The sequence below is a fragment of the Tupaia chinensis genome, unplaced genomic scaffold (assembly GCF_000334495.1).
Source record: "Tupaia chinensis unplaced genomic scaffold, TupChi_1.0 Scaffold000359_1, whole genome shotgun sequence".
NCBI classification, from domain to species: Eukaryota; Metazoa; Chordata; class Mammalia; order Scandentia; family Tupaiidae; genus Tupaia; species Tupaia belangeri.
In genome coordinates, this window is record NW_006159855.1 from 2,529,293 (window position 1) to 2,548,477 (window position 19,185).

At 45.9% G+C, this 19,185-nt stretch overlaps 1 protein-coding gene across 3 annotated transcripts in view; it reads left to right on the plus strand.

Annotated features, from left to right (window-relative positions):
* The window catches only part of ZNF592 (zinc finger protein 592), a 51,742-nt gene that overhangs the window by 14,277 nt on the left and 18,280 nt on the right, over nucleotides 1–19,185 (plus strand). The window contains exons 2-4 of one of the 3 annotated variants that reach the window (XM_006152843.3): nucleotides 3,220–3,326; nucleotides 6,131–6,179; nucleotides 17,172–19,185. The exon at nucleotides 17,172–19,185 is cut by the window's right edge and continues 198 nt beyond it. In XM_006152843.3, coding sequence (XP_006152905.1) covers nucleotides 17,191–19,185 — 1,995 coding nt within the window. In that variant the 5' untranslated portion in view covers nucleotides 3,220–3,326; nucleotides 6,131–6,179; nucleotides 17,172–17,190. Of the gene's footprint in view, nucleotides 1–3,219; nucleotides 3,327–4,245; nucleotides 4,401–6,130; nucleotides 6,180–17,171 lie in introns of those variants that run through there. The other 2 variants (XM_006152842.3, XM_006152845.3) reach the window with 2 other exon arrangements.

Sequence of the window (19,185 nt, forward strand, 5' to 3'; positions counted from 1 at the left end):
GGAACCTGAGCGCTAGCCTTGGCTCCCTCGCTGGTGAGTTCCTAGTGAAGAGGGAGTAACAGGTTACAAACCGTCAAGCTCTGTACATCCACGCGTGAGTGTGTGGTTCAGGTGAGCTGGGAGCAGTAGCCAGCCTGGGTCAGGGAAGCCTGGTGCTCAGGCTTGTGAGCCCTCTCTGCAGCAACGCTGTGTTATTCCATGTGATGGGCAGACTCCAGTGGTGGGAGGGAGCAGGGTTATCCGGGAGCATATAACCAGGCGCACTCACTGGAACACCGCAGAACTTATTTCTGGGTGACAGAGCTAAGACTGGCCCTGGCTCTGGCCTCCAACTTCTGCCTCCACTGGACAGCATGGTGTCTGCTTTGTGTTAGTTTACATTTTTAAATGTGAAGGTGCAAATGAGAAAAGGAAAAACTTGGGGCCGGCAGGTGACGTGGTGGTTCAGGATGCTGGACTCCTACATGGTCTACCATGGTTTGAATCCTAGACCTAGTGGCTTGCTTTCTCACTTTCTCTCTCTCTCTCATTCACTCTGTCCCACTATGCTCAAATTAAAATAATTAAATAAAGTTAAATAAAATAATTATTTTTTAAAAATTATTTATTCATTCATTTATTTTAATTTGATCAGTGATAGAGAAAGAAAGAGAGAAAGCAAGCCACCAGATCCAGGACTCGAACCACAGTTGGCCATGTGGGAATGTCCAGCACTTCAACCACCACACCACCTGCTGGCCCCTAAATAAAATAATTCTTATTTATTTATTATTTTATTTAACTTTATTTATTCACTCGTTTATTTCAACTTGACTAGAGAAGATGAGAGAGAGAACAAGCCGCCAGGTCTGGGACTCAAACCATGGTCAGCCATGTGGGAATCCAGCGCCTTTAACCACCACACCCCTTGTCAGCCCCAATAAAATAATTCTTAAAAAAGGAAAGAAAGAAAAGGAAAGACTTTGGGGCAGAGTTTTCTCTTATTTCCTTTCTGCAGTATTGGGACAACTGGTTTCTTCCCCTCGCCTTCTCTTGTAGACATTTCTATTAACATCTCTCCGTTAGAATCCACACTAATGCTGCTCTGTCAAAGTCAAGACAAAAAGGAAGTCCAGTAAGGGGGTGCAGGGTTAGCATGAGCATGGGCGGAGTAGAAATCCTGGGATGAGAAATTTATGATGTCATTGGTGGTACATGTACCTGATGGACTGTTAACTAGCGTTTCTCAACCTGAGTCTGCGGGGATGTGGTCAAGCAGTCGTGGTTTCCAGAGTTCTCAAAGTGGTTCATTCTCATGTTCACCTATAGTCGAAGACCACCTGCTTTTTTTTTAGAGAGAGAGATTTTTACTATAGGGAAGATGCAGTTGCTGGAGAGACATAGAGAGATAGAAAGTGAGAGATCACCACCTAAGGGGGTTGGGCACACCATAATTCATTCTCCTCTAAGGATTTTGGGCATGCACACACACACACACATACTCGGCATGAGTTTAAGCCACTGGGTCTAGAACTTGAACCGTGGTTGGCTACGTGCGAATCCAGCTATGTAACCATTACGCCATCTGCTGGGACCAAGGACCACCTACTTTTTCTGTTTTTAAGAATTATTTTAGGGGGACCAGCAGTTAGCGCAATGACTATGTCGCTGGACTCCCATGTAGTCGACCGCAGTTCGCGTCCCAGACCCGGTGGCTTAAAACTTACACTAGGTGCGTGTGCATGCATGTCCAAGATCCTGAGAGGAGAACGGAGGAGAAGGGATTGCGGCGTGACCATCCCTGGGGGGTGATTTCTTGCTTTCTGTCTCTCTGTCTCTCTCTGTCTTTCTGGCGAGTGCCCGCGCCCTATAGCAAAACAAACAAACAAACAAAACCTCTCCAAAAAAAAAAAAAGAATTATTTTATATAACTTTGTTTATTTATTTAAATTTGACTAAAGAGGGACAGAGAAAGAGAGAGGGAAAAAAAATGAAAAAGCAAGCCGTCAGGTCCAGGACATGAACTGGTGTCAGCCATGTGGGAGTCCAGCACCCTTAACCACCACGCCACCTAACGTCCCGGACCACCTCCTTTTAAAAAATGGATCCCACCAGCCTTTTCCATTTCTTCTCTCATTCTCAGCCCCACCGGCCTCTCCTCCAGATATGACTTTCCTGAGCTTGCCTGTCCCCACTCCCTGACCCGCTGCTTGCTCAGCATCAGCAGGCGCCCTGAGCACTGCAGGGGAGCTGTGGGCAGGGTAAAGCAGGCTCCATCCACTTCCCTTGTCTCTGCCCTCCCTGGGCACTTCCCGTTAGCAGTTTGCTGGGGCACTGTGACAGCCGATGAAGGCGAGCATGCTGGCCCCTGAGACTGGTGGCATAATACGTGATGGACATGTGTGTTTTCTTTGTATTGTAAGTTCAACAAGTATTAACTCCTTTACTCTCTGTAGTAGCCCCATTTTACAAACTGGGAAGTAGACACAGAGGTGGAGAAACTTGCTCAAGGTCACATGAGTAGTAAATACTAGAATTGGAATTTTTTTCTTTTTTTTTTTTTTGTTCTTATTTCTGTCTTGTTTTAAATTTATTTATCCCCCACCCCACCCCAAGTTTTTGCCATAGGGATGCACATGCTTGCCGGAGAGTGACAGGGAAGGAAAGTAAAAACTTACTGTGCAAGGGCAATGGCCATGCCAGAATCCCTTCTCCTCCATTCTCTTCTCCAGATTTTGGGCACTCACATATACATACCTGCCGTGATTTTTAAGCCACTGGGTCTGGGGTTGTGGTTGGCCTTGTGGGAGTCCAGTGCCTTAACCACCATGCCCTCTATTTTTTCCCTTTTTAAAGTGTCCCCTCCCCCCTTTTTTTCCTTTTATTGTTTTTGTCTTGTTTCATTTTCTTCTTCTTCTGGACTGCCTGCCTGCCTGCCTGCCTTCCTTCCTTCTTTCCTTCCTTCCTTCCTTCCTTCCTTTGTCCTTTCCTTTGGGTTTGTAACCCAGTAGAGTCTGTGTTCTGAACGATGAGAGTATGACAGGGGAAGGGAGAGCAGGTTTGTGGTTGGGAAAAGTTTTGTCTCTGACCACATTTGGGGGGGGCTATGAATTTATGTTTGGAGATGTTTCTCAGGGTCTTACCTATGCTTGGATTTTTATGATTAGTTCCAAAAGGTATCTTTCTTTACACTTACCTTCAGATCCAGTTAAAAATCCTTCTGTCTTGGTCTTCCCTTAGGTGATGTTTGGACACTAGACCATGTGCCGAGGCTGACGCTTTCCCTTTCTCTGCAACTCTCCCCCGCAGCAGTGCTCGCCACACCCTTGTTTCGAGAAGTCGCTGAGGTATGGTGTCTAGGCTAACCTGAGCTGGCTAGAAGAGCCAAGAGTTTGGACACATATGATTTTTCTTTCTTTTTCTTCTGTTCCTTGGGGTTTGTTGTTTTGTTTTAGTGGTAAGATACATATGACAAAATTTACCATTAAAAAATTTTTTTTTTCTTAATTGCTGGAAGGTACATAAACTCACCAGAAAGAGAGAGTGAGAACCCTGCCCCCACAAAATGACAAATCCCTATGCCTCCATTTCCTCTTCCCATCAGGATTCTGGGTATGCATGTACACGTGCCTGCTGTGTTTTTCAAGCCACTGATGTTAGGATTGGAATTGTGGTCAGCCATGTAGGATCCAGCTCCCTTAACCACTATGCTACAGGGCTAGCCCCAAATTTATTGTTTTTAACTGTGCAGTTCAGTACCAGTAAGTATAATACATGCAGTTGTGTAACCATCACAGTATTCATCTCCAGAAGCTTACATTACCCCGACAGAAACCACTCATTAAACAGTAACTCCCTAATCTCCTTTCACCTCTTGGCAACTACCATCCTATCGTCTGGACCTATAAACTTTCCTACTCTAGGGATCTCGTGTAAGTGGAGTCATTCAAATTTTATCATTTGTGGGGCCGGCAAGTGGCGTGGTGGTTAAAGGCGCTGGACTCCCACTTGGCCAACCACGGTTCAAGTCTCGGACCTGGTGGCTTGCTTTCTCACTTCCTCTCTCTCTCTCTCTGTCTCTCTCTGATCAAACTGAAAAATAATAATGATATAATAAAAAATAAAGTTAAATAAAAATAATTCTTTAAAAAGAAAACAAAAAAACCCCACAAATTTTGTCATTTTGTAGCTGATTTTTTTCACTTAGCATAATGACCTCATGGTTCATGTATGTTCTATTGTGTCAAAATTTCTTTCCTTTTTAAGGCTGAACAATATTCTATTTTACGGATATACCACATTTTATTTATACATTCAGCCACTGATGGATACTCAGATTGCTTCTCCACTTGAGTGTTGTGAATAATGGTGCTATAACATGGGTGTGCAAGTATATCAAGACCCTGCTTTTTATTCTCTAGGTATGTACTCAGAAGCAGAATTGCTGGATCATATAGTAATGTGCTCGCCAGAAAGACAGAGAGAGACAGAAAGCAAGAAATCACTCCCCAGGGGGGATGGCCACACCACAATCCCTTCTCTTCCTTTCTCCTCTCGGGATCTTGGGCACACATGCACACGCACACACACTCACTGTGAGTTTAAGCTACTGGGTCCCAGACTTGGACCATGGACGACTACATGGGAGTCCAGCAACATAGCCGTTACACTAACTGCTGGTCCCTTATGTTTATTAATTTATTTATTTTTGAGAGGTTTTTGCTATAGGGCGCGTGCACTTGCCAGACCGTCAGAGAGAGTCAGAGAGATAGAAAGCAAGAAATCACCTCCCCGGGGGGGATGGCAATCCCTTCTACATTCTCCTCTTGGGATATTGGGCACTCACTCACACGCGCCCGGCGTGAGATTTTAGCCACTGGGTCTGGGACTCAAACCGTGATCGGCTCCGTGGGAGTTCAGTGACATAGCCATTATACTAACTGCTGGTCCCTTATGTTTAATTTTTTAAAATGTAGTTTTTGCTATAAAGTGTGTGCACTCACCAGAGACAGAGAGAAAGAGAGAGAGAGAGAGAGAGAAAGTGAGAAATTACCCTACAGGGAGGATGGCCATGCTGCAGTCTCCTCTCCTCCAGTCTCCTGTCAGGATTTTGGGCATATATGCACATGCACTCACTGTGCTTTTCAGGCCGCTGGGTCCAGTGGGCCATGTGGAATCCAGGGCCTTAACCTCCCACAGCTGGCCACGTGGGAGCTAGTGCCTTAACCTCTACGCAACCTTCTGGCCCTTTATATTTAATATTTTTAAGGAATGGCCATACTGTTTTTCCATTCTACCATTTTACATTCCTACCAGAGATTCCAATTTCTCTACATCCTCACCAGCATGTTTTTGGTTTCAATAATAGTCACCATAAAGGGTGTGTCCTTGGTGGTTATCTATGATAGTTGGACCTGTGGAGTACACTAGCCAAGAGCTGGGTCTCTATTGGGCCGAAATGTGCAAATGTAGACAGGATGGTATGATAAACCTCCCTGTCCTCCTCACTCAGATTCAGCAGTTGTCAACTCATGGCCAGTCTCGTTTCTTGCTCTCGTCTTGCCCAGTGCAATCGTGAGACGAATCTCACACATCACACTTTATCTGTAAACATTTTTTTAAAAGGAATTATTTATTTGTTCATTTAATTTTATTTGTTATTATTTTTCAATTGGACCAGAGAAAATCAGAGAGAGAAAGGGAAAGTGAGGAAGCAAGCTGCCAGGTCCCGGACTCGAACCACGGACAGCCATGTGGGAGTCCAGTGCCTTTAACCACCACACTACCTGCTGGCCCCTGTAAACGTCTTTAAAGGGTAAGGGCTCTTAATATTCCATCTTGCCTGATGTAGGAAAGCACATAGGGAATGCTCCTCTGGGTCTCCGGGAACATATACAGTGGGCTCACGTGTGGATACGTGGTGTTGGATCTGTTGCTGTCCTGGGTTGTTGGTTGTTGCTCACAAATCTTCTAGCAATAGAGAAGAGAAAAGAAAAGAAAGAACTTGCTGTAAACTAGTGCACTGGATTCACTTGGGAAGGCTGAAAAAAGGCAGAGGTGCATTCCCTGTCCCAGACCTATTGCTCAGCCTCCCTGGCTGGTGCTGGGCATCCATCTCTAAAGTCGCTGTTCCCATGTTACTCTTTTGCAGTCGGTCCAGCAGCAGTCCGCAGACGGGCATTTGGAGACCACTGGACCAGGTAATTCTGAGGTCCCTTTCAGCTCAGACAATCTGTGAGTCTAGTTAGAATGCTTGTAATCTAATTCTGCTCTTAGGTTGTGGGCTTTTTGGTTGGAGTAGAAAAGGCCTGGAGAGGAGGGAGGAGAAGCCGCCTCTGGTGAAGGGCCCCTGGGGCAGGGTAGGCAGTGGCAGGGTGTCAGCCAGCATTTTGCAGATGAAGGAATGGTTCTGGGGCCGTGGGCACAGTGGCAGCTCACCTGCTGTTGGGAGCCAGATGTGTTATACCCTGAAAATAGAGGTGACATACGTGACCCCAACTTTGGAAAGGCTCCCAGATGGACGGGAGGATGGGCGAGAAAACCTGTGCTGCCGGTATGCTGTTGGAAGTGCTCCCCAGAAGAAAGGGGTCCCAGAAAGGGGACAGTGGGCAGGGTGGAGCAGGGCAAGGAGCAGCATTCATGCTTTGGCTCTGGGAGGCGCTCAGGGCAGATCGGTCTTTCTGTAGTCATGGGGAATAGCTCAGGTCCTGACAGAGACGAGAGAAAGCCTGAGAACCACCACTGTGGTTAGAATGAAAAGTACCCTGGGACATGGCAGGAGAGGGAGATAGAGTCCAATTGGAATGGCTTCTCCTTGCAAGGCTGACACATCTGTGCTCCATTCTTTTTTTTTTTTTTTTTGTAAAGAATTGTTTTATTTAATTTTATTTATGACTATTATTTTTGTAAATTTTTAAATTTGACCAGAGAGAGACAGAGAGAGAGGGAAAGTGAGAAACCAAGCTGCCAGGTCCAGGGCTTGAACCTCAGTTGGCCATGTGGGAGTCCAGCGCCTTAACCACCATTCTACTTGCTGGCCCCTGTGCTCCATTTTAAAGGTGATGGGAGTTTTAAGTAGAGACGAGTCTGTGACCAGCCATGTGCTTCGCAGCAGCCATTCCGGCAAAGTGTGTGTTCTAGGGGCAGAACCAGGGGAGGAAAGACAAGTGAGAGATGGCGTTTTGCCTGTGTCCACCAGGGCAGCTGTTTTCGTGCGAATCGCTGGGAATTTATTTGGGTCCTGTTTTGCTATGGTTTGAAAACAGCTATCTCATGGAATGAAGCGTTGGCTGCTCATCAGTTCAGAACATCATTGACTGGGGATCCCGAGTCCTATAAATAGGCTGCAGATGTGTTTTCAGGAAGGCAGTGATATGTCTGTGGTCAGGAAGACACTTGTCCACCTGAGGAGTTGAAATTTTTTAAAGAATTGTTTTACTTTATTCTTTTAATTTGATCAGAGAGGGACAGAGTGAGAGTGAACGAGAGACAGGAAGCAAGAAAGCAGACTGCCATGTCCAGGACTCAAACTGTGGTCAGCCATGTGGCAGTCCAGTGCCCATAACAACCACGCCACCTGCTGGCCCCTAATTTTTATGTGGAAGCCTGTTAGTTCTAGATTAATTTGTCCAACTGTGCCGCCTGGCCTGTTCAAGGACTCCAGCCTTTAAAACTAGTTTAATTTTGCATATTGAACGAAGCCCAGCCCAAGGTCTCCCACAGGTGGTTAGCGACAGCTCAAGAGTGCAGTTGTGGGCCCCTGCGGCTCACAAGTCTGTATGTTTTCAGCTCTGTCATTCCCAGTCTGGGCCCTCGTTCTGGGTCCAGGAATGTGGAACTTTTTTCTCTTTTTCTTTTGATCCACCTGGAGTTGCACTGAGCTCTCTACACTGTTACCCGGACCGGTGCCCCTCTGATTGGTGTTCCTGCCGGAGTTCCGGCTGAAACTCCTGTGGGTCGTGGGAGCAGTGGCTTACTCTGGAGCTTGCTTGCCCGTCTGTCGTTCCCCCTTGTCTAGGTGCCATTCCTATTCTGAAAGAAGTCCCCTACCTGGCAGCCAACTCAAGGGTCTGCTCTGGTGGCAGCTTCTGCTCCTCGCCCTCCTCTCCCTTTCCCTCCCCTTGCCCATCCTTTTCCCCCTTCCTCTTCTCTTCCCTCCCCTCTCTCTGTCACTCTCTCTCAGACTCTCTCCTTCCCTCAGCCTCTCTCTTGCCCTTCCTCTCCCCCCACATTCCCTTTCTCTTGGCATTGCATGACTTGACTTACTTTCTCTGTTGTTCCCTTGGATGCTCCTTTTTCTAAAACAGTTGAGGGGCTGACAGTGGTGCAGTGGTACCCAGTCCTCTGCAAGGCTGACCCTCGTGGGGAGGTTGGGGGTTTGTGTTGGAGACCCTCTGCACACACCAGGTGCCTGTGTACACATGATCTGGGGCTGGTTGAAACTAGGGATGGATGGTGGTGTGAAGACCTTGTTGGGAGTGCCTGTCTCTATCTCTCTTTCTCTCTCTCTGTGTGTCTCTCTTGTTTATGAAAGTAAGAAATAATAATATATATAAATATATTTAAAATAGAGCTGGTGGTAGTTAAGATGGCTGGATCCCGCATGACCAACTGCGCAGTTCAAGTACCAGACCTGGGGGTTTGAAAAACACACTGGACATGTGTGTGCATGTCCAAAAACGGAGAGGGAAGAGGAATGGAAGAGAAAGGACTGTGGTGTGACCACACCCTGATGCTTTGTCTCTCTCTCTCTCTCTCTCGCATGCATGCCCTCTGATAATCAAAACTAACAACAAGTCTGTAGAAATTCTTCCTACTCGTTCTGTCATAATATCTCATACTTTTTTTTTTTGGAGAGTTTTTTGCCATAGGGTATGTGTGCTCACTGGACAGAGAGAGACAGAGAAATAGAAACCAAGAAATCATGCCTTGGGGGAATGACCATACTGCAGTGCTTTCTTCTGCATCCTCCTTGAGATTTTGGGTACACACACACATGCACCTGGCATGAGGTTTAAGCTGCACGGTTTGGGACTTAAACTGTAGCTGACTATGTGGGAGTCCAGCGATGTAACCATTATACCATCTGCTGGTCCCACAGCTTTTTTTTTCTTTTGTTTTTAGTGGAAGAGAAAGAGCACAGTGAAGGAAGATAGTTGGAAGAAAGGGGGAGTGAGGTTTTGTTTGGTTTTGTTTTATTTTTTTAGAGAGATTTTTGTCATAGGGGATGTGTGCTCGCCGGAGACAGAGAGAAAGTGAGAAATCCACCCCCCAGGAGGGATGGTCACAGCGCCATCGCTTCTTCTCCATTCTCTTCCTTGGAATCGGGGCATGCACACACATGCATCCAGGCTGAGTTTCAAGCCACCGTGTCTGGGAATCGAATTGCAGTAGGCCACATGGAAGTTTAGCACCTTAACCACCACTCCACCTGCTGTCCTGAGAGTGAGATTTTGACAGGATCTCCTATTGCAGTCATCCTGTTCAGGTCTCCCAGTCACAAGGACCACAGGTGGTGTGCCACTGTCCCAGTCACAAGGACCACAGGTGGGGCTTGAATCAAACCCAGGCTTCCCATAATGCGTGTTTCAAAGAATTCTAACAGGCTGATTTGGCCTGATGAGCCCTTACTTTAGTGTGTGGTAATGTTTCTTGGGCAAACTACTAATTATAGACACTGTAATAGAGATGTATTTTCACTTCTTTTTGTTTTTTTAACGTTTCTGAATCTTCCCTGGAGTAGAAACTTATCCCAAGAGAGGGTGTGATGCCCATCTACCAGCCTTGGAGCTGTTCTGTACCTCCAAGGAGTTCATGCACACACTGTTGTACAGTTCCCGTGCTTCACCTCTGAGGGAAATGTGGTCTCAACCAGGCCACAGAGAACCCACAATCCAGCCTCACCCACGGCCTGGGCTGCTCTCGACCCGCTGGTGAGCTCCCCAGACCTGGATCTGGCTTGTTTACATGCTTCAGGCTAGGCCGTGGTTCCTGGGCCAGTGTCTGGAGACATGGCTCTGGACCCTGAGTAGCTGGCCCCAAGCAAAGTAGGCAGCTGCCTGTGGTGTGCTCTTCCCAGCTCTGGCTTGCTGCTCTCAATAGGTCACGGACATTGTGCTTGCTGAAGTTTTTAATTTTGCATATGTCTTTTATTTCGATTAAGTTACTGTAGCTAGTATCCCTTGCTGAGTCATGCAAGATGGGCTTCACACATTTTATAATAATGATTTTTAGAGTCCTGTGTAAGGACTCTAAAGACAGAGAGAGACAGAGATACAGAAAGTGAGAAATCACCCCCCAGGGCGGATGGCCACGCTGCAGTCCCCTCTGTTCTCCTCTCAGGATCTTGGAGACGCACGCACACGCGCCCGGCATGAGTTTTAAGCCACCGGGTCTGGGACGCATACCACGGTCGACTACATGGGAGTCCAGCGACATAGCCATTATGCTAACTGCTGGTCCTTCTAAAAAATTTTTTATCTGCCTAGTTCTTTTTTTTTTCCCCTTTGTGTGTATTAAAATAAAATTTAGGCCCTGCAGGTGGCATCAAGTTAAGGCACTGGATTCAACGTGGCCAACTGTGCAGTTCTGAGTTCTAGACAGGAAGGCTTGAAAATCCTGCCAGGTGCATGTGCAGATGTGTTCAAAATCTCAAGAAAAGAAAGGAGAAGGGATGGTAGCATGGCCATCCCTCTTGGCAAGTGATTTCACACTTTTCCTCTCTCTCTTCAGCAAGTGTACATACTGGATAGCAAAACTAAAAAAAAAAAAAAAAAGAAAAGTGACATCAGCAATACAACTTGAAATGAAGAAGTTAATATGTAATTTGAAAATGAAAATAAAAGAAAGAATAATTTTATTATTTGCTGAGATACTTTTAACATTTTGTAGTTTTCTAACCTCTTTCATAAAACTATAGATATAGATATAGATTTATAGATTTAAAGAATTACTTAATTTTATTTATTATTATTTTTTAATTTGACCCAGAGACAGAGAGAGGGAAAGTGAGAAAGCAGGCTACCAAGTTGATAACTTGACCTGTAGGCGGCCATATGGGAGTCCAGTGTCCTAATCACCATGCCACCTGCATGTCCCAAATCTATTTTTTTTTTAAGAGAGATATTTTTGCTGTAGGGCATGTGTACTCACTGGAGAGACAGAGAGACAGAAAGTAAGAAATCACCCCCCAGGGTGGATGGCCACACTGCAATCCCTTCTCCATTTCCTTCTCAGGATTTTGAGCACACACACACACACACACACACACACACACACACACACATACACATACCCTGCATGAGTTTAAGCTGCCCGGTCCAGGACCCAAACCATGGCCAGCTACATGGGAGTTCAGTGATGTAACCATTATGCCATCTGCTGTCCCCAAAACTATATGTTTTTAAAATTTTATTTTAAATAGAGATTATACTGAATATATACTTCATTATCTTCCCCCCCCACACACTTTATATTATAAGCATTTCTCGTAGCTTTAAATAACTGATCTGTACGGTAACTTAGAATGATAGTATTTAATTGTACTAATGTATTATAATCCAATGAACCAGTTTTTCTATTTTAGATCTTTAGGTTGTGTCTCATTTTTTTGTTTCAAATAATTTTGTTATAAGTGATTCCATAATGATTATCCTCATCACATGCATTCTTATTTCCATAGGATAAATTTTTATAAGTAGAATTACTAGACTTTCAGTATGCGTTGCTTAATCGCTCTTTAAATAGATTTTTATCAATTTAGACTACTCCAGGCATGCTTATTTTGCCACATTTCTACCAACACCAGAAATTATTACTTTTTGAAAACCTTGATCAATTAAGAATCCAAAAATGGCGGGACCAGCGAATGGCATAATGGTTAATGGCCACTGGACTTCCACATGGCTGACCATAGTTTGAGTCCTGGACCTGAAGGCATGCCCAAAATCCCGAGAGGAGAACGGAAAGAGATTGCAGTGTGGCTATCTCCCCTGAAGGGTGATTTCTCACTTTCTCTTTCTCTCTCTCTCTATATATATATGTCCGGTGAGTGTATGTGCCCTATAGCAAAAATCGCTCATAATGCATTTTGTTTAGAAAAACAAAAATACAGCATGACTTTTCTGATGACCCAATAGATTAATTGTTCCTTTGTATGTGTGTGTGTATGTGTGTGTCTGTGTGTGTTTTAATTCTCTGCTTATCATCACTTTGAGTCATTTTTCCAATGGGTTGCTTATTGTTCACTTATTAAATCGATAGGATTTTATACATTAATTAAAATATTAATGATAATGACTATATTTTGTGAATATTCCTTTTGGTTTGTTATGTACCTTTTAACCTTATGCTGTTAGGTTTTGATGAATAGAACTATTTTTTAAAGTTTATTTACTTAAAATTATTGTTTTTAAAAAAATTTATCATAGGGCATATGTGCTCACCAGAGAGAGACAGCGAGAGAGAGAGAGGAAGAGTGAGAGACAGCGAGAAAACAAGCCACCCGATCCAGGACTCAAACCACAGTCGGCCATGTGTGAGTCCAGCACCACACCACCTGCTGGCCCCAGGAATGGAACTTTTATGGTAGTCTTGTCTTTTGTTTTTCTAACTGGGTACATTTTGATCAACTTTTATTTGCTACTCATAAATAATGTAATACTCACTTTAGAGCAAGGTTCAAGGAAGTAGAAACTCCGAGGTACACAGTGAGTGAGTCTCTTATTTACTGTTATCGATTGCTGCTGGTTTTGGTTTTCTTTTCCAGGGCTAAATAGAAAATAGGATGTAATCTTTTTGTTTGTGAGAGAATTACTGGATCGTATAGTAATTTTATGGTGTGTGTGTGTGTGTGTGTTTTTTTTTAAAAGGTTTTTGCCTAAGGGCATATGGTGTGTGCTCGCCAGAAAGACAGAGAAAGACAGAGAGAAATAGAGAGACAGAAAGCGAGAAATCACCCCCCAGGGGGGATTGCCATGCTGCAGTCCCTTAGCTTCCATTCTCCTCTTGGGATCTTGGGCACACACGCACATGTACCTGACATGAGTTTAAGCCACCGAGTCCGGGACTTGATCTGTGGTCGACTACGTGGGAGCCAAGTGACATAGCCATTACACCAACAACTGGTCACGATGTGGTCTTTTAAAGGCTTTAGCTTTGGTGTTCAGGATCCTTACAAATGTCTTTTTGCTGCTGATATATATATATATATATATACACATACATACATATATACATATATAAATATCTACACACACACACACACACACATATATTTTGAGAGGCTTTTGCTATAGGGCGCGTGCACTCGCCAAACAGAGAGAGACAGAGAGACAGAAAATGAGAAATCGCCCCCCAGGGGGATGGCCACGCCGCAATCCCTTCTCCTCCATTCTCCTCTCGGGATCTTGGGCACGCACGCACACGCACCCGGTGTGAGTTTTAAGCCACCGGCTCTGGGACGCAAACTGCGGTTGACTACATGGGAGTCCAGCAACATAGCCGTTACGCTAACTGCTGGTCCCTTGCTGTTGATATTGAGCTGCACACCATTTATCCCTCCAGATTTCTAGCAGAGGGCACTTTACTTTATCCCTGACCATCCTCTGCCAATTCCTGAGATGTCTGTTAGTAAAACATGGCTTTATCCTGCTGTAAGATCTCTGGGCCAAGCCCATGACTTCGTGTTAGACACTAGCAGGCTTGCGGCTAATCTTGGCACACACCGACGACTTCCCCTCTTCTCCTACATGTTTTCCCAACTTCTTAAAAGGACAAATCTTTTCTGACCGTCTCCCTTAATCTCCCCCCTCCCCGTCATTTAAAAGAAAGCGAAAGAGGAATACACTTGTAAAGCAAATATTGTGCAAGTATTCCCTCACAAATCTGATTTCCCTGCACAGTAATTCACTTGGTATCGGGATACCCTGGGCTTCCAGTGATCTCCAGGACGGTCTCCTTGTTTCTGGGCTCTGGCACTTCCTAGTCCAGAGGACCGTTATTTGTTCATGTCCAGAAGCTTCACATCTCATTTCAGGGAGGTTTTCTGCCAACCCATGTTCAGATAATTGGTATTTCAGTTAATTATTACCTACCATCATTAGTTTTCTTCCCAGTGGGAGAGGGTGTATTTTCATTTTCTGTGAGAACTCTTAGGCAGGCAGGGAGTAGGAAGGGGGGAGAGAAACCAAACCTGTAGACCTGCTGATCCCATGGGAGTGGGGGTAAGAGACACACTTCTGCCACGCCACCTGCTCCTCCAGACAAACTCTGGTTCTGAGTTTGTTTTTCCTCCTTCTTTTTAACTTTCATTTTTAAACATTGGAAAAGCAATCTGTCAGGCCCCCCAAAAAAGTTTTGAAAAAATAAGTTGCTGGCGGGGCCAGAGGGTGGCGTGATGGTTAAGGCCTGGTTAATAGTAAATAAGAGATTCACTCACTGTGTACCTCTGTTTCTATTTTCTTGAACCTTGCTCTAAAGTGAGTATTACATTTTTTATTAGTAGCAAATAAAAGTTGATCAAAATGTACCCTGTTAGAAAAACAAAGGAGAAACTATAAAGAACAAGACTAGCATAAAAGTTCTATTCATGGAGCCGCAGGTGGTGTGGTGAAGGCTCTGGACTCCCACATGGCCAACCATGGTTTGAGACCCAGACCTGGTGGCTTGCTTTCTATCTTTCTCTCTTAATAAAATAAATAAAATTTTAAAATAATTCTTAAAAAGAAGGAAAAAAAGCCTCTGGTAATCCACCACTCTACTTTATTCTTTTTCTTTCTTGTTTTTAAATTTTGGTTCAAATGCATATTTAATTTTACATCATTATAATCATAGTCTGATAGCACTTTTGTATTAGTCTTTTCTTAATACTCTAGGGGGCTGGCAGGTGGAGTGGTGGTTAAGGATGCTGGACTCCCACATGGCTGACCACAGCTCAAGTCCCAGAGTTGGTGGCTTGCTTTCTCACTTTCCCTCTCTCTCACTCTGTCCCTCTCTGGTCAAGTTAAAATAAACAAATAAAGCTAAATAAAATAATTAGAAAAACTTAATATTATAAATAATATTCCATGTTATTAAGATTTCATAGTTATGACTTTTTTAAGAGGGATTTTTTTTTCATTAGAGTACGTGTGCTTGCTGGAGAAACAGAGACAGAAAATGAGAACTCACCCCCCAGGGAGGATGACCATACTGCAGTCCACTCTCCTCTATTCTTCTCTCATGATTTTGGGCACACATGGACATGCGCCTAGTATAAGTTTTAAGCCATCAGGTCTGAGATTCAAACTGTGATTGACTATGTGGGAGTCCAGCATTGTAAACATTATGCCATATGCTAGTCCTAACTTAATTACAATTTTTTAAAAGAATTATTTATTTAATTTCATCTATTATTATTATTATTATTTTTTATAAATTTGCTATAGGGCATATGTACTCACCAGAGAAAGAGAGAGAGAGAGAGTGAGAAAGCAAGCTGCTAGGTCCAGGATTCAAACCATGGTTGGCCATAAGGGAATCCAGTTCTTTAACTATGATGTCATCTGCCCGCTCCCATAATTAGTATTTTTAATGACTAAATAATAACCCATCAGGTAGTTAACCATTTCCTGTTTAGGACATTTAGATTCTTTTTTAAAATTCATGGTAGATGAGAGTGAGAGAGATTTGGAGAGGAAAAGCACCCTTCAACAGGTCTGGTCATGCCACAATCCATGCCACAATCCTCTTTCCTCCAAGTCTCTATCTTACCAGGATTTGGGCATGCTTGAATGACCCTGGTGTGAAGCTGATGGGTTGGAATTTGAATCTCAGGTGTGTGATCTGGCTTCTTCTATGCAGTGCTTGACCCTGTGCCATAGGACCAGCCTGACATTGAGATGATTTTTGTCTATCTGTCCTTCTTTTGTGGTGTTTTAATAATGCTGTAGCATACAGTTCAGCAAATAGATTTCAGGAATTTTTATTCTTAGGGTAAATTTCTGGAAGTGGGATTTCGGGACCCAAACGTTTGGTAGCCTTACTGGTTCTGTGCAGCTGGCCAATTGTCTACTGAAAAAGTCTGCTTGCATCCTGGAAGGTTTTTACATAGTCCTGGTGTATGAAATACGTAACCAGGAAGGCCTTGAGCTGCTGAAGCAGATACAGCATTTAAGGGCTGAACAAGGGAGTTGGTGAGGTTTATTTATTTATTTATTTTTTCCTCCCTCGAGTAGATTTGAGCCAGCCAATGCCCTGTTTCACCTAGTGTGAGTGTTGGAGTGATTTTCTAATGGAAAGCCTCTTTCTAGGGTTGTAGGTTCCTCTGTTGTAATAGTTTTGTAGCTCTTCTTCCCCAGATCATGAAGGAAGCAGGGACATTAGGTTAAAACAGAATTAGTTACTCTGCTTTTTGGGCATTAAGTTCAAATAGAATTTAGGCTTTCCTAAAATTGTCACCTGACCCATTTGGTAACTATGTGGTACCTTGAGAGTCGCCCCATTCCTCAGGTTTAACTGTTCATTCTCCAACTAATAGTAATACCTTAAGGATGAAAATCAAAGAATCAACTATGTATATGGAACATAGGAAAAAATACCCAGCAAATGATATAGCTTTCGAGAGGTTATCACAAGTTAGCCCAAATACTGGAAATAGCAAATAATTGTGGATTTGATTGAATTTGGGCCACAAGAAAAGTCACAGGTATATAAAGTTAGTGATGAATCACTGAGAGTAAGTTAGCAAAGGAAGTTATAGTCAAGACTTATGTTGAATCAGGACTTTTCTGAAGGAAAATGTGCGGAACAGTTTTTTTTATTTTTTTCTCCTTTTTTTTTTTTTTTTGCCTGAGCAATTGGCTTTTTTGCAAGTGCACATGGTCATGGAGCGATGATGTTCCTTGAGAAACTGAGCAAGTGTGGTATGAGTGTATCCTCTTCTGGGCTGTGCAGTCAGCCAGGAATTCCCAGGTATTGAGGTTTAAGCCCTGCCAGGCAGGCTTGTTGCTACATGTATATTTCTAGCCACCCCCACACTTCTCTAGCATTGGAGAAATCTTTGGACGTGCAGCTTCCTGTCATGGTTCGTGGGATTCTGTGTAGCGTACCAGCTGTGCGTGTGTGTTAGTGTGGTGAGCGTGCCAGGAAGACGATGTGGGATGGGGTCCAGCAGGCCCCTGTTGGTCACTCATTCTGTTCTGTCTCTGTTACAGCCAGCACCAGCATCCAGCCATGGGGGATATGAAGACCCCAGATTTCGATGATCTTCTGGCTGCCTTCGACATCCCAGACCCCACCAGCCTCGATGCCAAGGAGGCCATCCAGACGCCCAGTGAGGAGAACGAGAGTTCCCTCAAACCTCCAGGCATGTGCATAGATGAGAGCGTGTCCTTGTCTCACTCGGGATCCGCCCCAGATGTGCCGGCTGTGAGCGTCATTGTCAAGAACACCAGCCGCCAGGAGTCGTTTGAAGCAGAGAAAGACCACATTGCTCCCAGCCTCCTTCACAATGGATTCCGGGGCTCGGACCTGCCTGGAGATCCCCACAACTGTGGGAAGTTTGACTCCACGTTCATGAACGGAGACAGTGCCCGGAGTTTCTCAGGCAAACTGGAACCTCCCAAGTCAGAGCCATTACCCACCTTCAACCAGTTCAGTCCCATCTCCAGCCCAGAACCTGACGATCCCATCAAAGATAACGGGTTTGGGATAAAGCCCAAGCACTCTGACAGTTACTTCCCACCCCCGTCCGGGTGTGGGCCTGTTGGGGGCCCAGTCCTGGAGGCTCTGGCCAAGTTTCCGGTCCCAGAGCTGCATATGTTTGATCACCTTTGTAAGAAGGAGCCCAAGCCAGAACCACTGCCCTTGGGGAGCCAGCAGGAACGCGAGAGAAGTGGGCAGAAGGCAGGGGAAACTCACAAGGAGCTGGATGCCCATCGGTTCTTCGGGGAAGCCTTGGAGTTCAACAGTCACCCTAGCAACAGTGTTGGAGAGCCCAAGGGGCTAGCCCCTGCGCTCGGTGCCCGTTCGTCCGTGCCCCCTCGCCAGCGTCTGAAGCCCGCTCATTCTAAGCTGTCCTCTTGTGTTGCAGCCTTGGTGGCCCTGCAGGCCAAACGAGTGGCCAGTGTCTCCAAGGAGGACCCACTGGGCCACACAAAGGATCCCTCAGGGCCCACGAAAGAGGGTTCTAAAGGCAGCCCCAAAATGCCCAAGTCACCAAAGAGCCCCCGGAGCCCTCTGGAGGCCGCCAGGAAAAGTATGAAGCCATCAGACAGCCCTCGGAGCGTCTGCAGTGACAGCAGCAGCAAGGGCTCCCCCTCTGTGGCCGCCAGCTCCCCGCCAGCCATTCCCAAAGTCAGGATCAAAACCATCAAGACGTCATCAGGAGAAATCAAACGGACCGTCACAAGGATCCTGCCAGACCCGGACGATCCAAGTAAGTCCCCTGTCGGGTCACCTCTAGGGAGCGCCACCACCGAGGCCCCAACCGAGGTGCCAGGGGACGAGGTCACGGCTGTGCCCACGGAAGAGCACTTTCCTGAGCTGGGCGCACATTCAGGGAGCCCCCAGGGGGACAGGAGAGGGGACGAGTGCGCAACCAAGGCCAGTGACTCCTCATCTCCCTGCTCCAGCTCTGGGCCCCGGGTCCTCAAGGGGGCCACCCTCGGCTCACAGACGGCCAAGCAGCCACAGAGCTCCACACTGCAGGTGTCCGCCCTGGCCCCTGCCAACCTCCTGCCCAAAGCCGTGCACCTGGCCAACCTGAACCTGGTCCCCCACAGCGTCGCCGCGTCGGTTACCGCCAAGTCCTCGGCGCAGAGGCGGAGCCAGCCGCAGCCTACGCAGATGTCGGTGCCCCTGGTCCACCAGGTGAAAAAGGCTGCCCCACTGATCGTGGAGGTCTTCAACAAGGTCCTCCACAGCTCCAACCCCGTGCCCCTCTACGCGCCAAATCTCAGCCCGCCTGCGGACAGCAGGATCCACGTGCCGGCCAGTGGGTACTGCTGCCTGGAGTGTGGGGACGCCTTTGCCTTAGAGAAGAGCCTGAGCCAGCACTACGGCCGGCGGAGCGTCCACATCGAGGTGCTGTGCACGCTGTGCTCCAAGACGCTGCTCTTCTTCAACAAGTGCAGCCTGCTCCGGCACGCCCGCGACCATAAGAGCAAGGGCCTCGTCATGCAGTGCTCCCAGCTGCTTGTGAAGCCCATCTCTGCAGACCAAATGTTC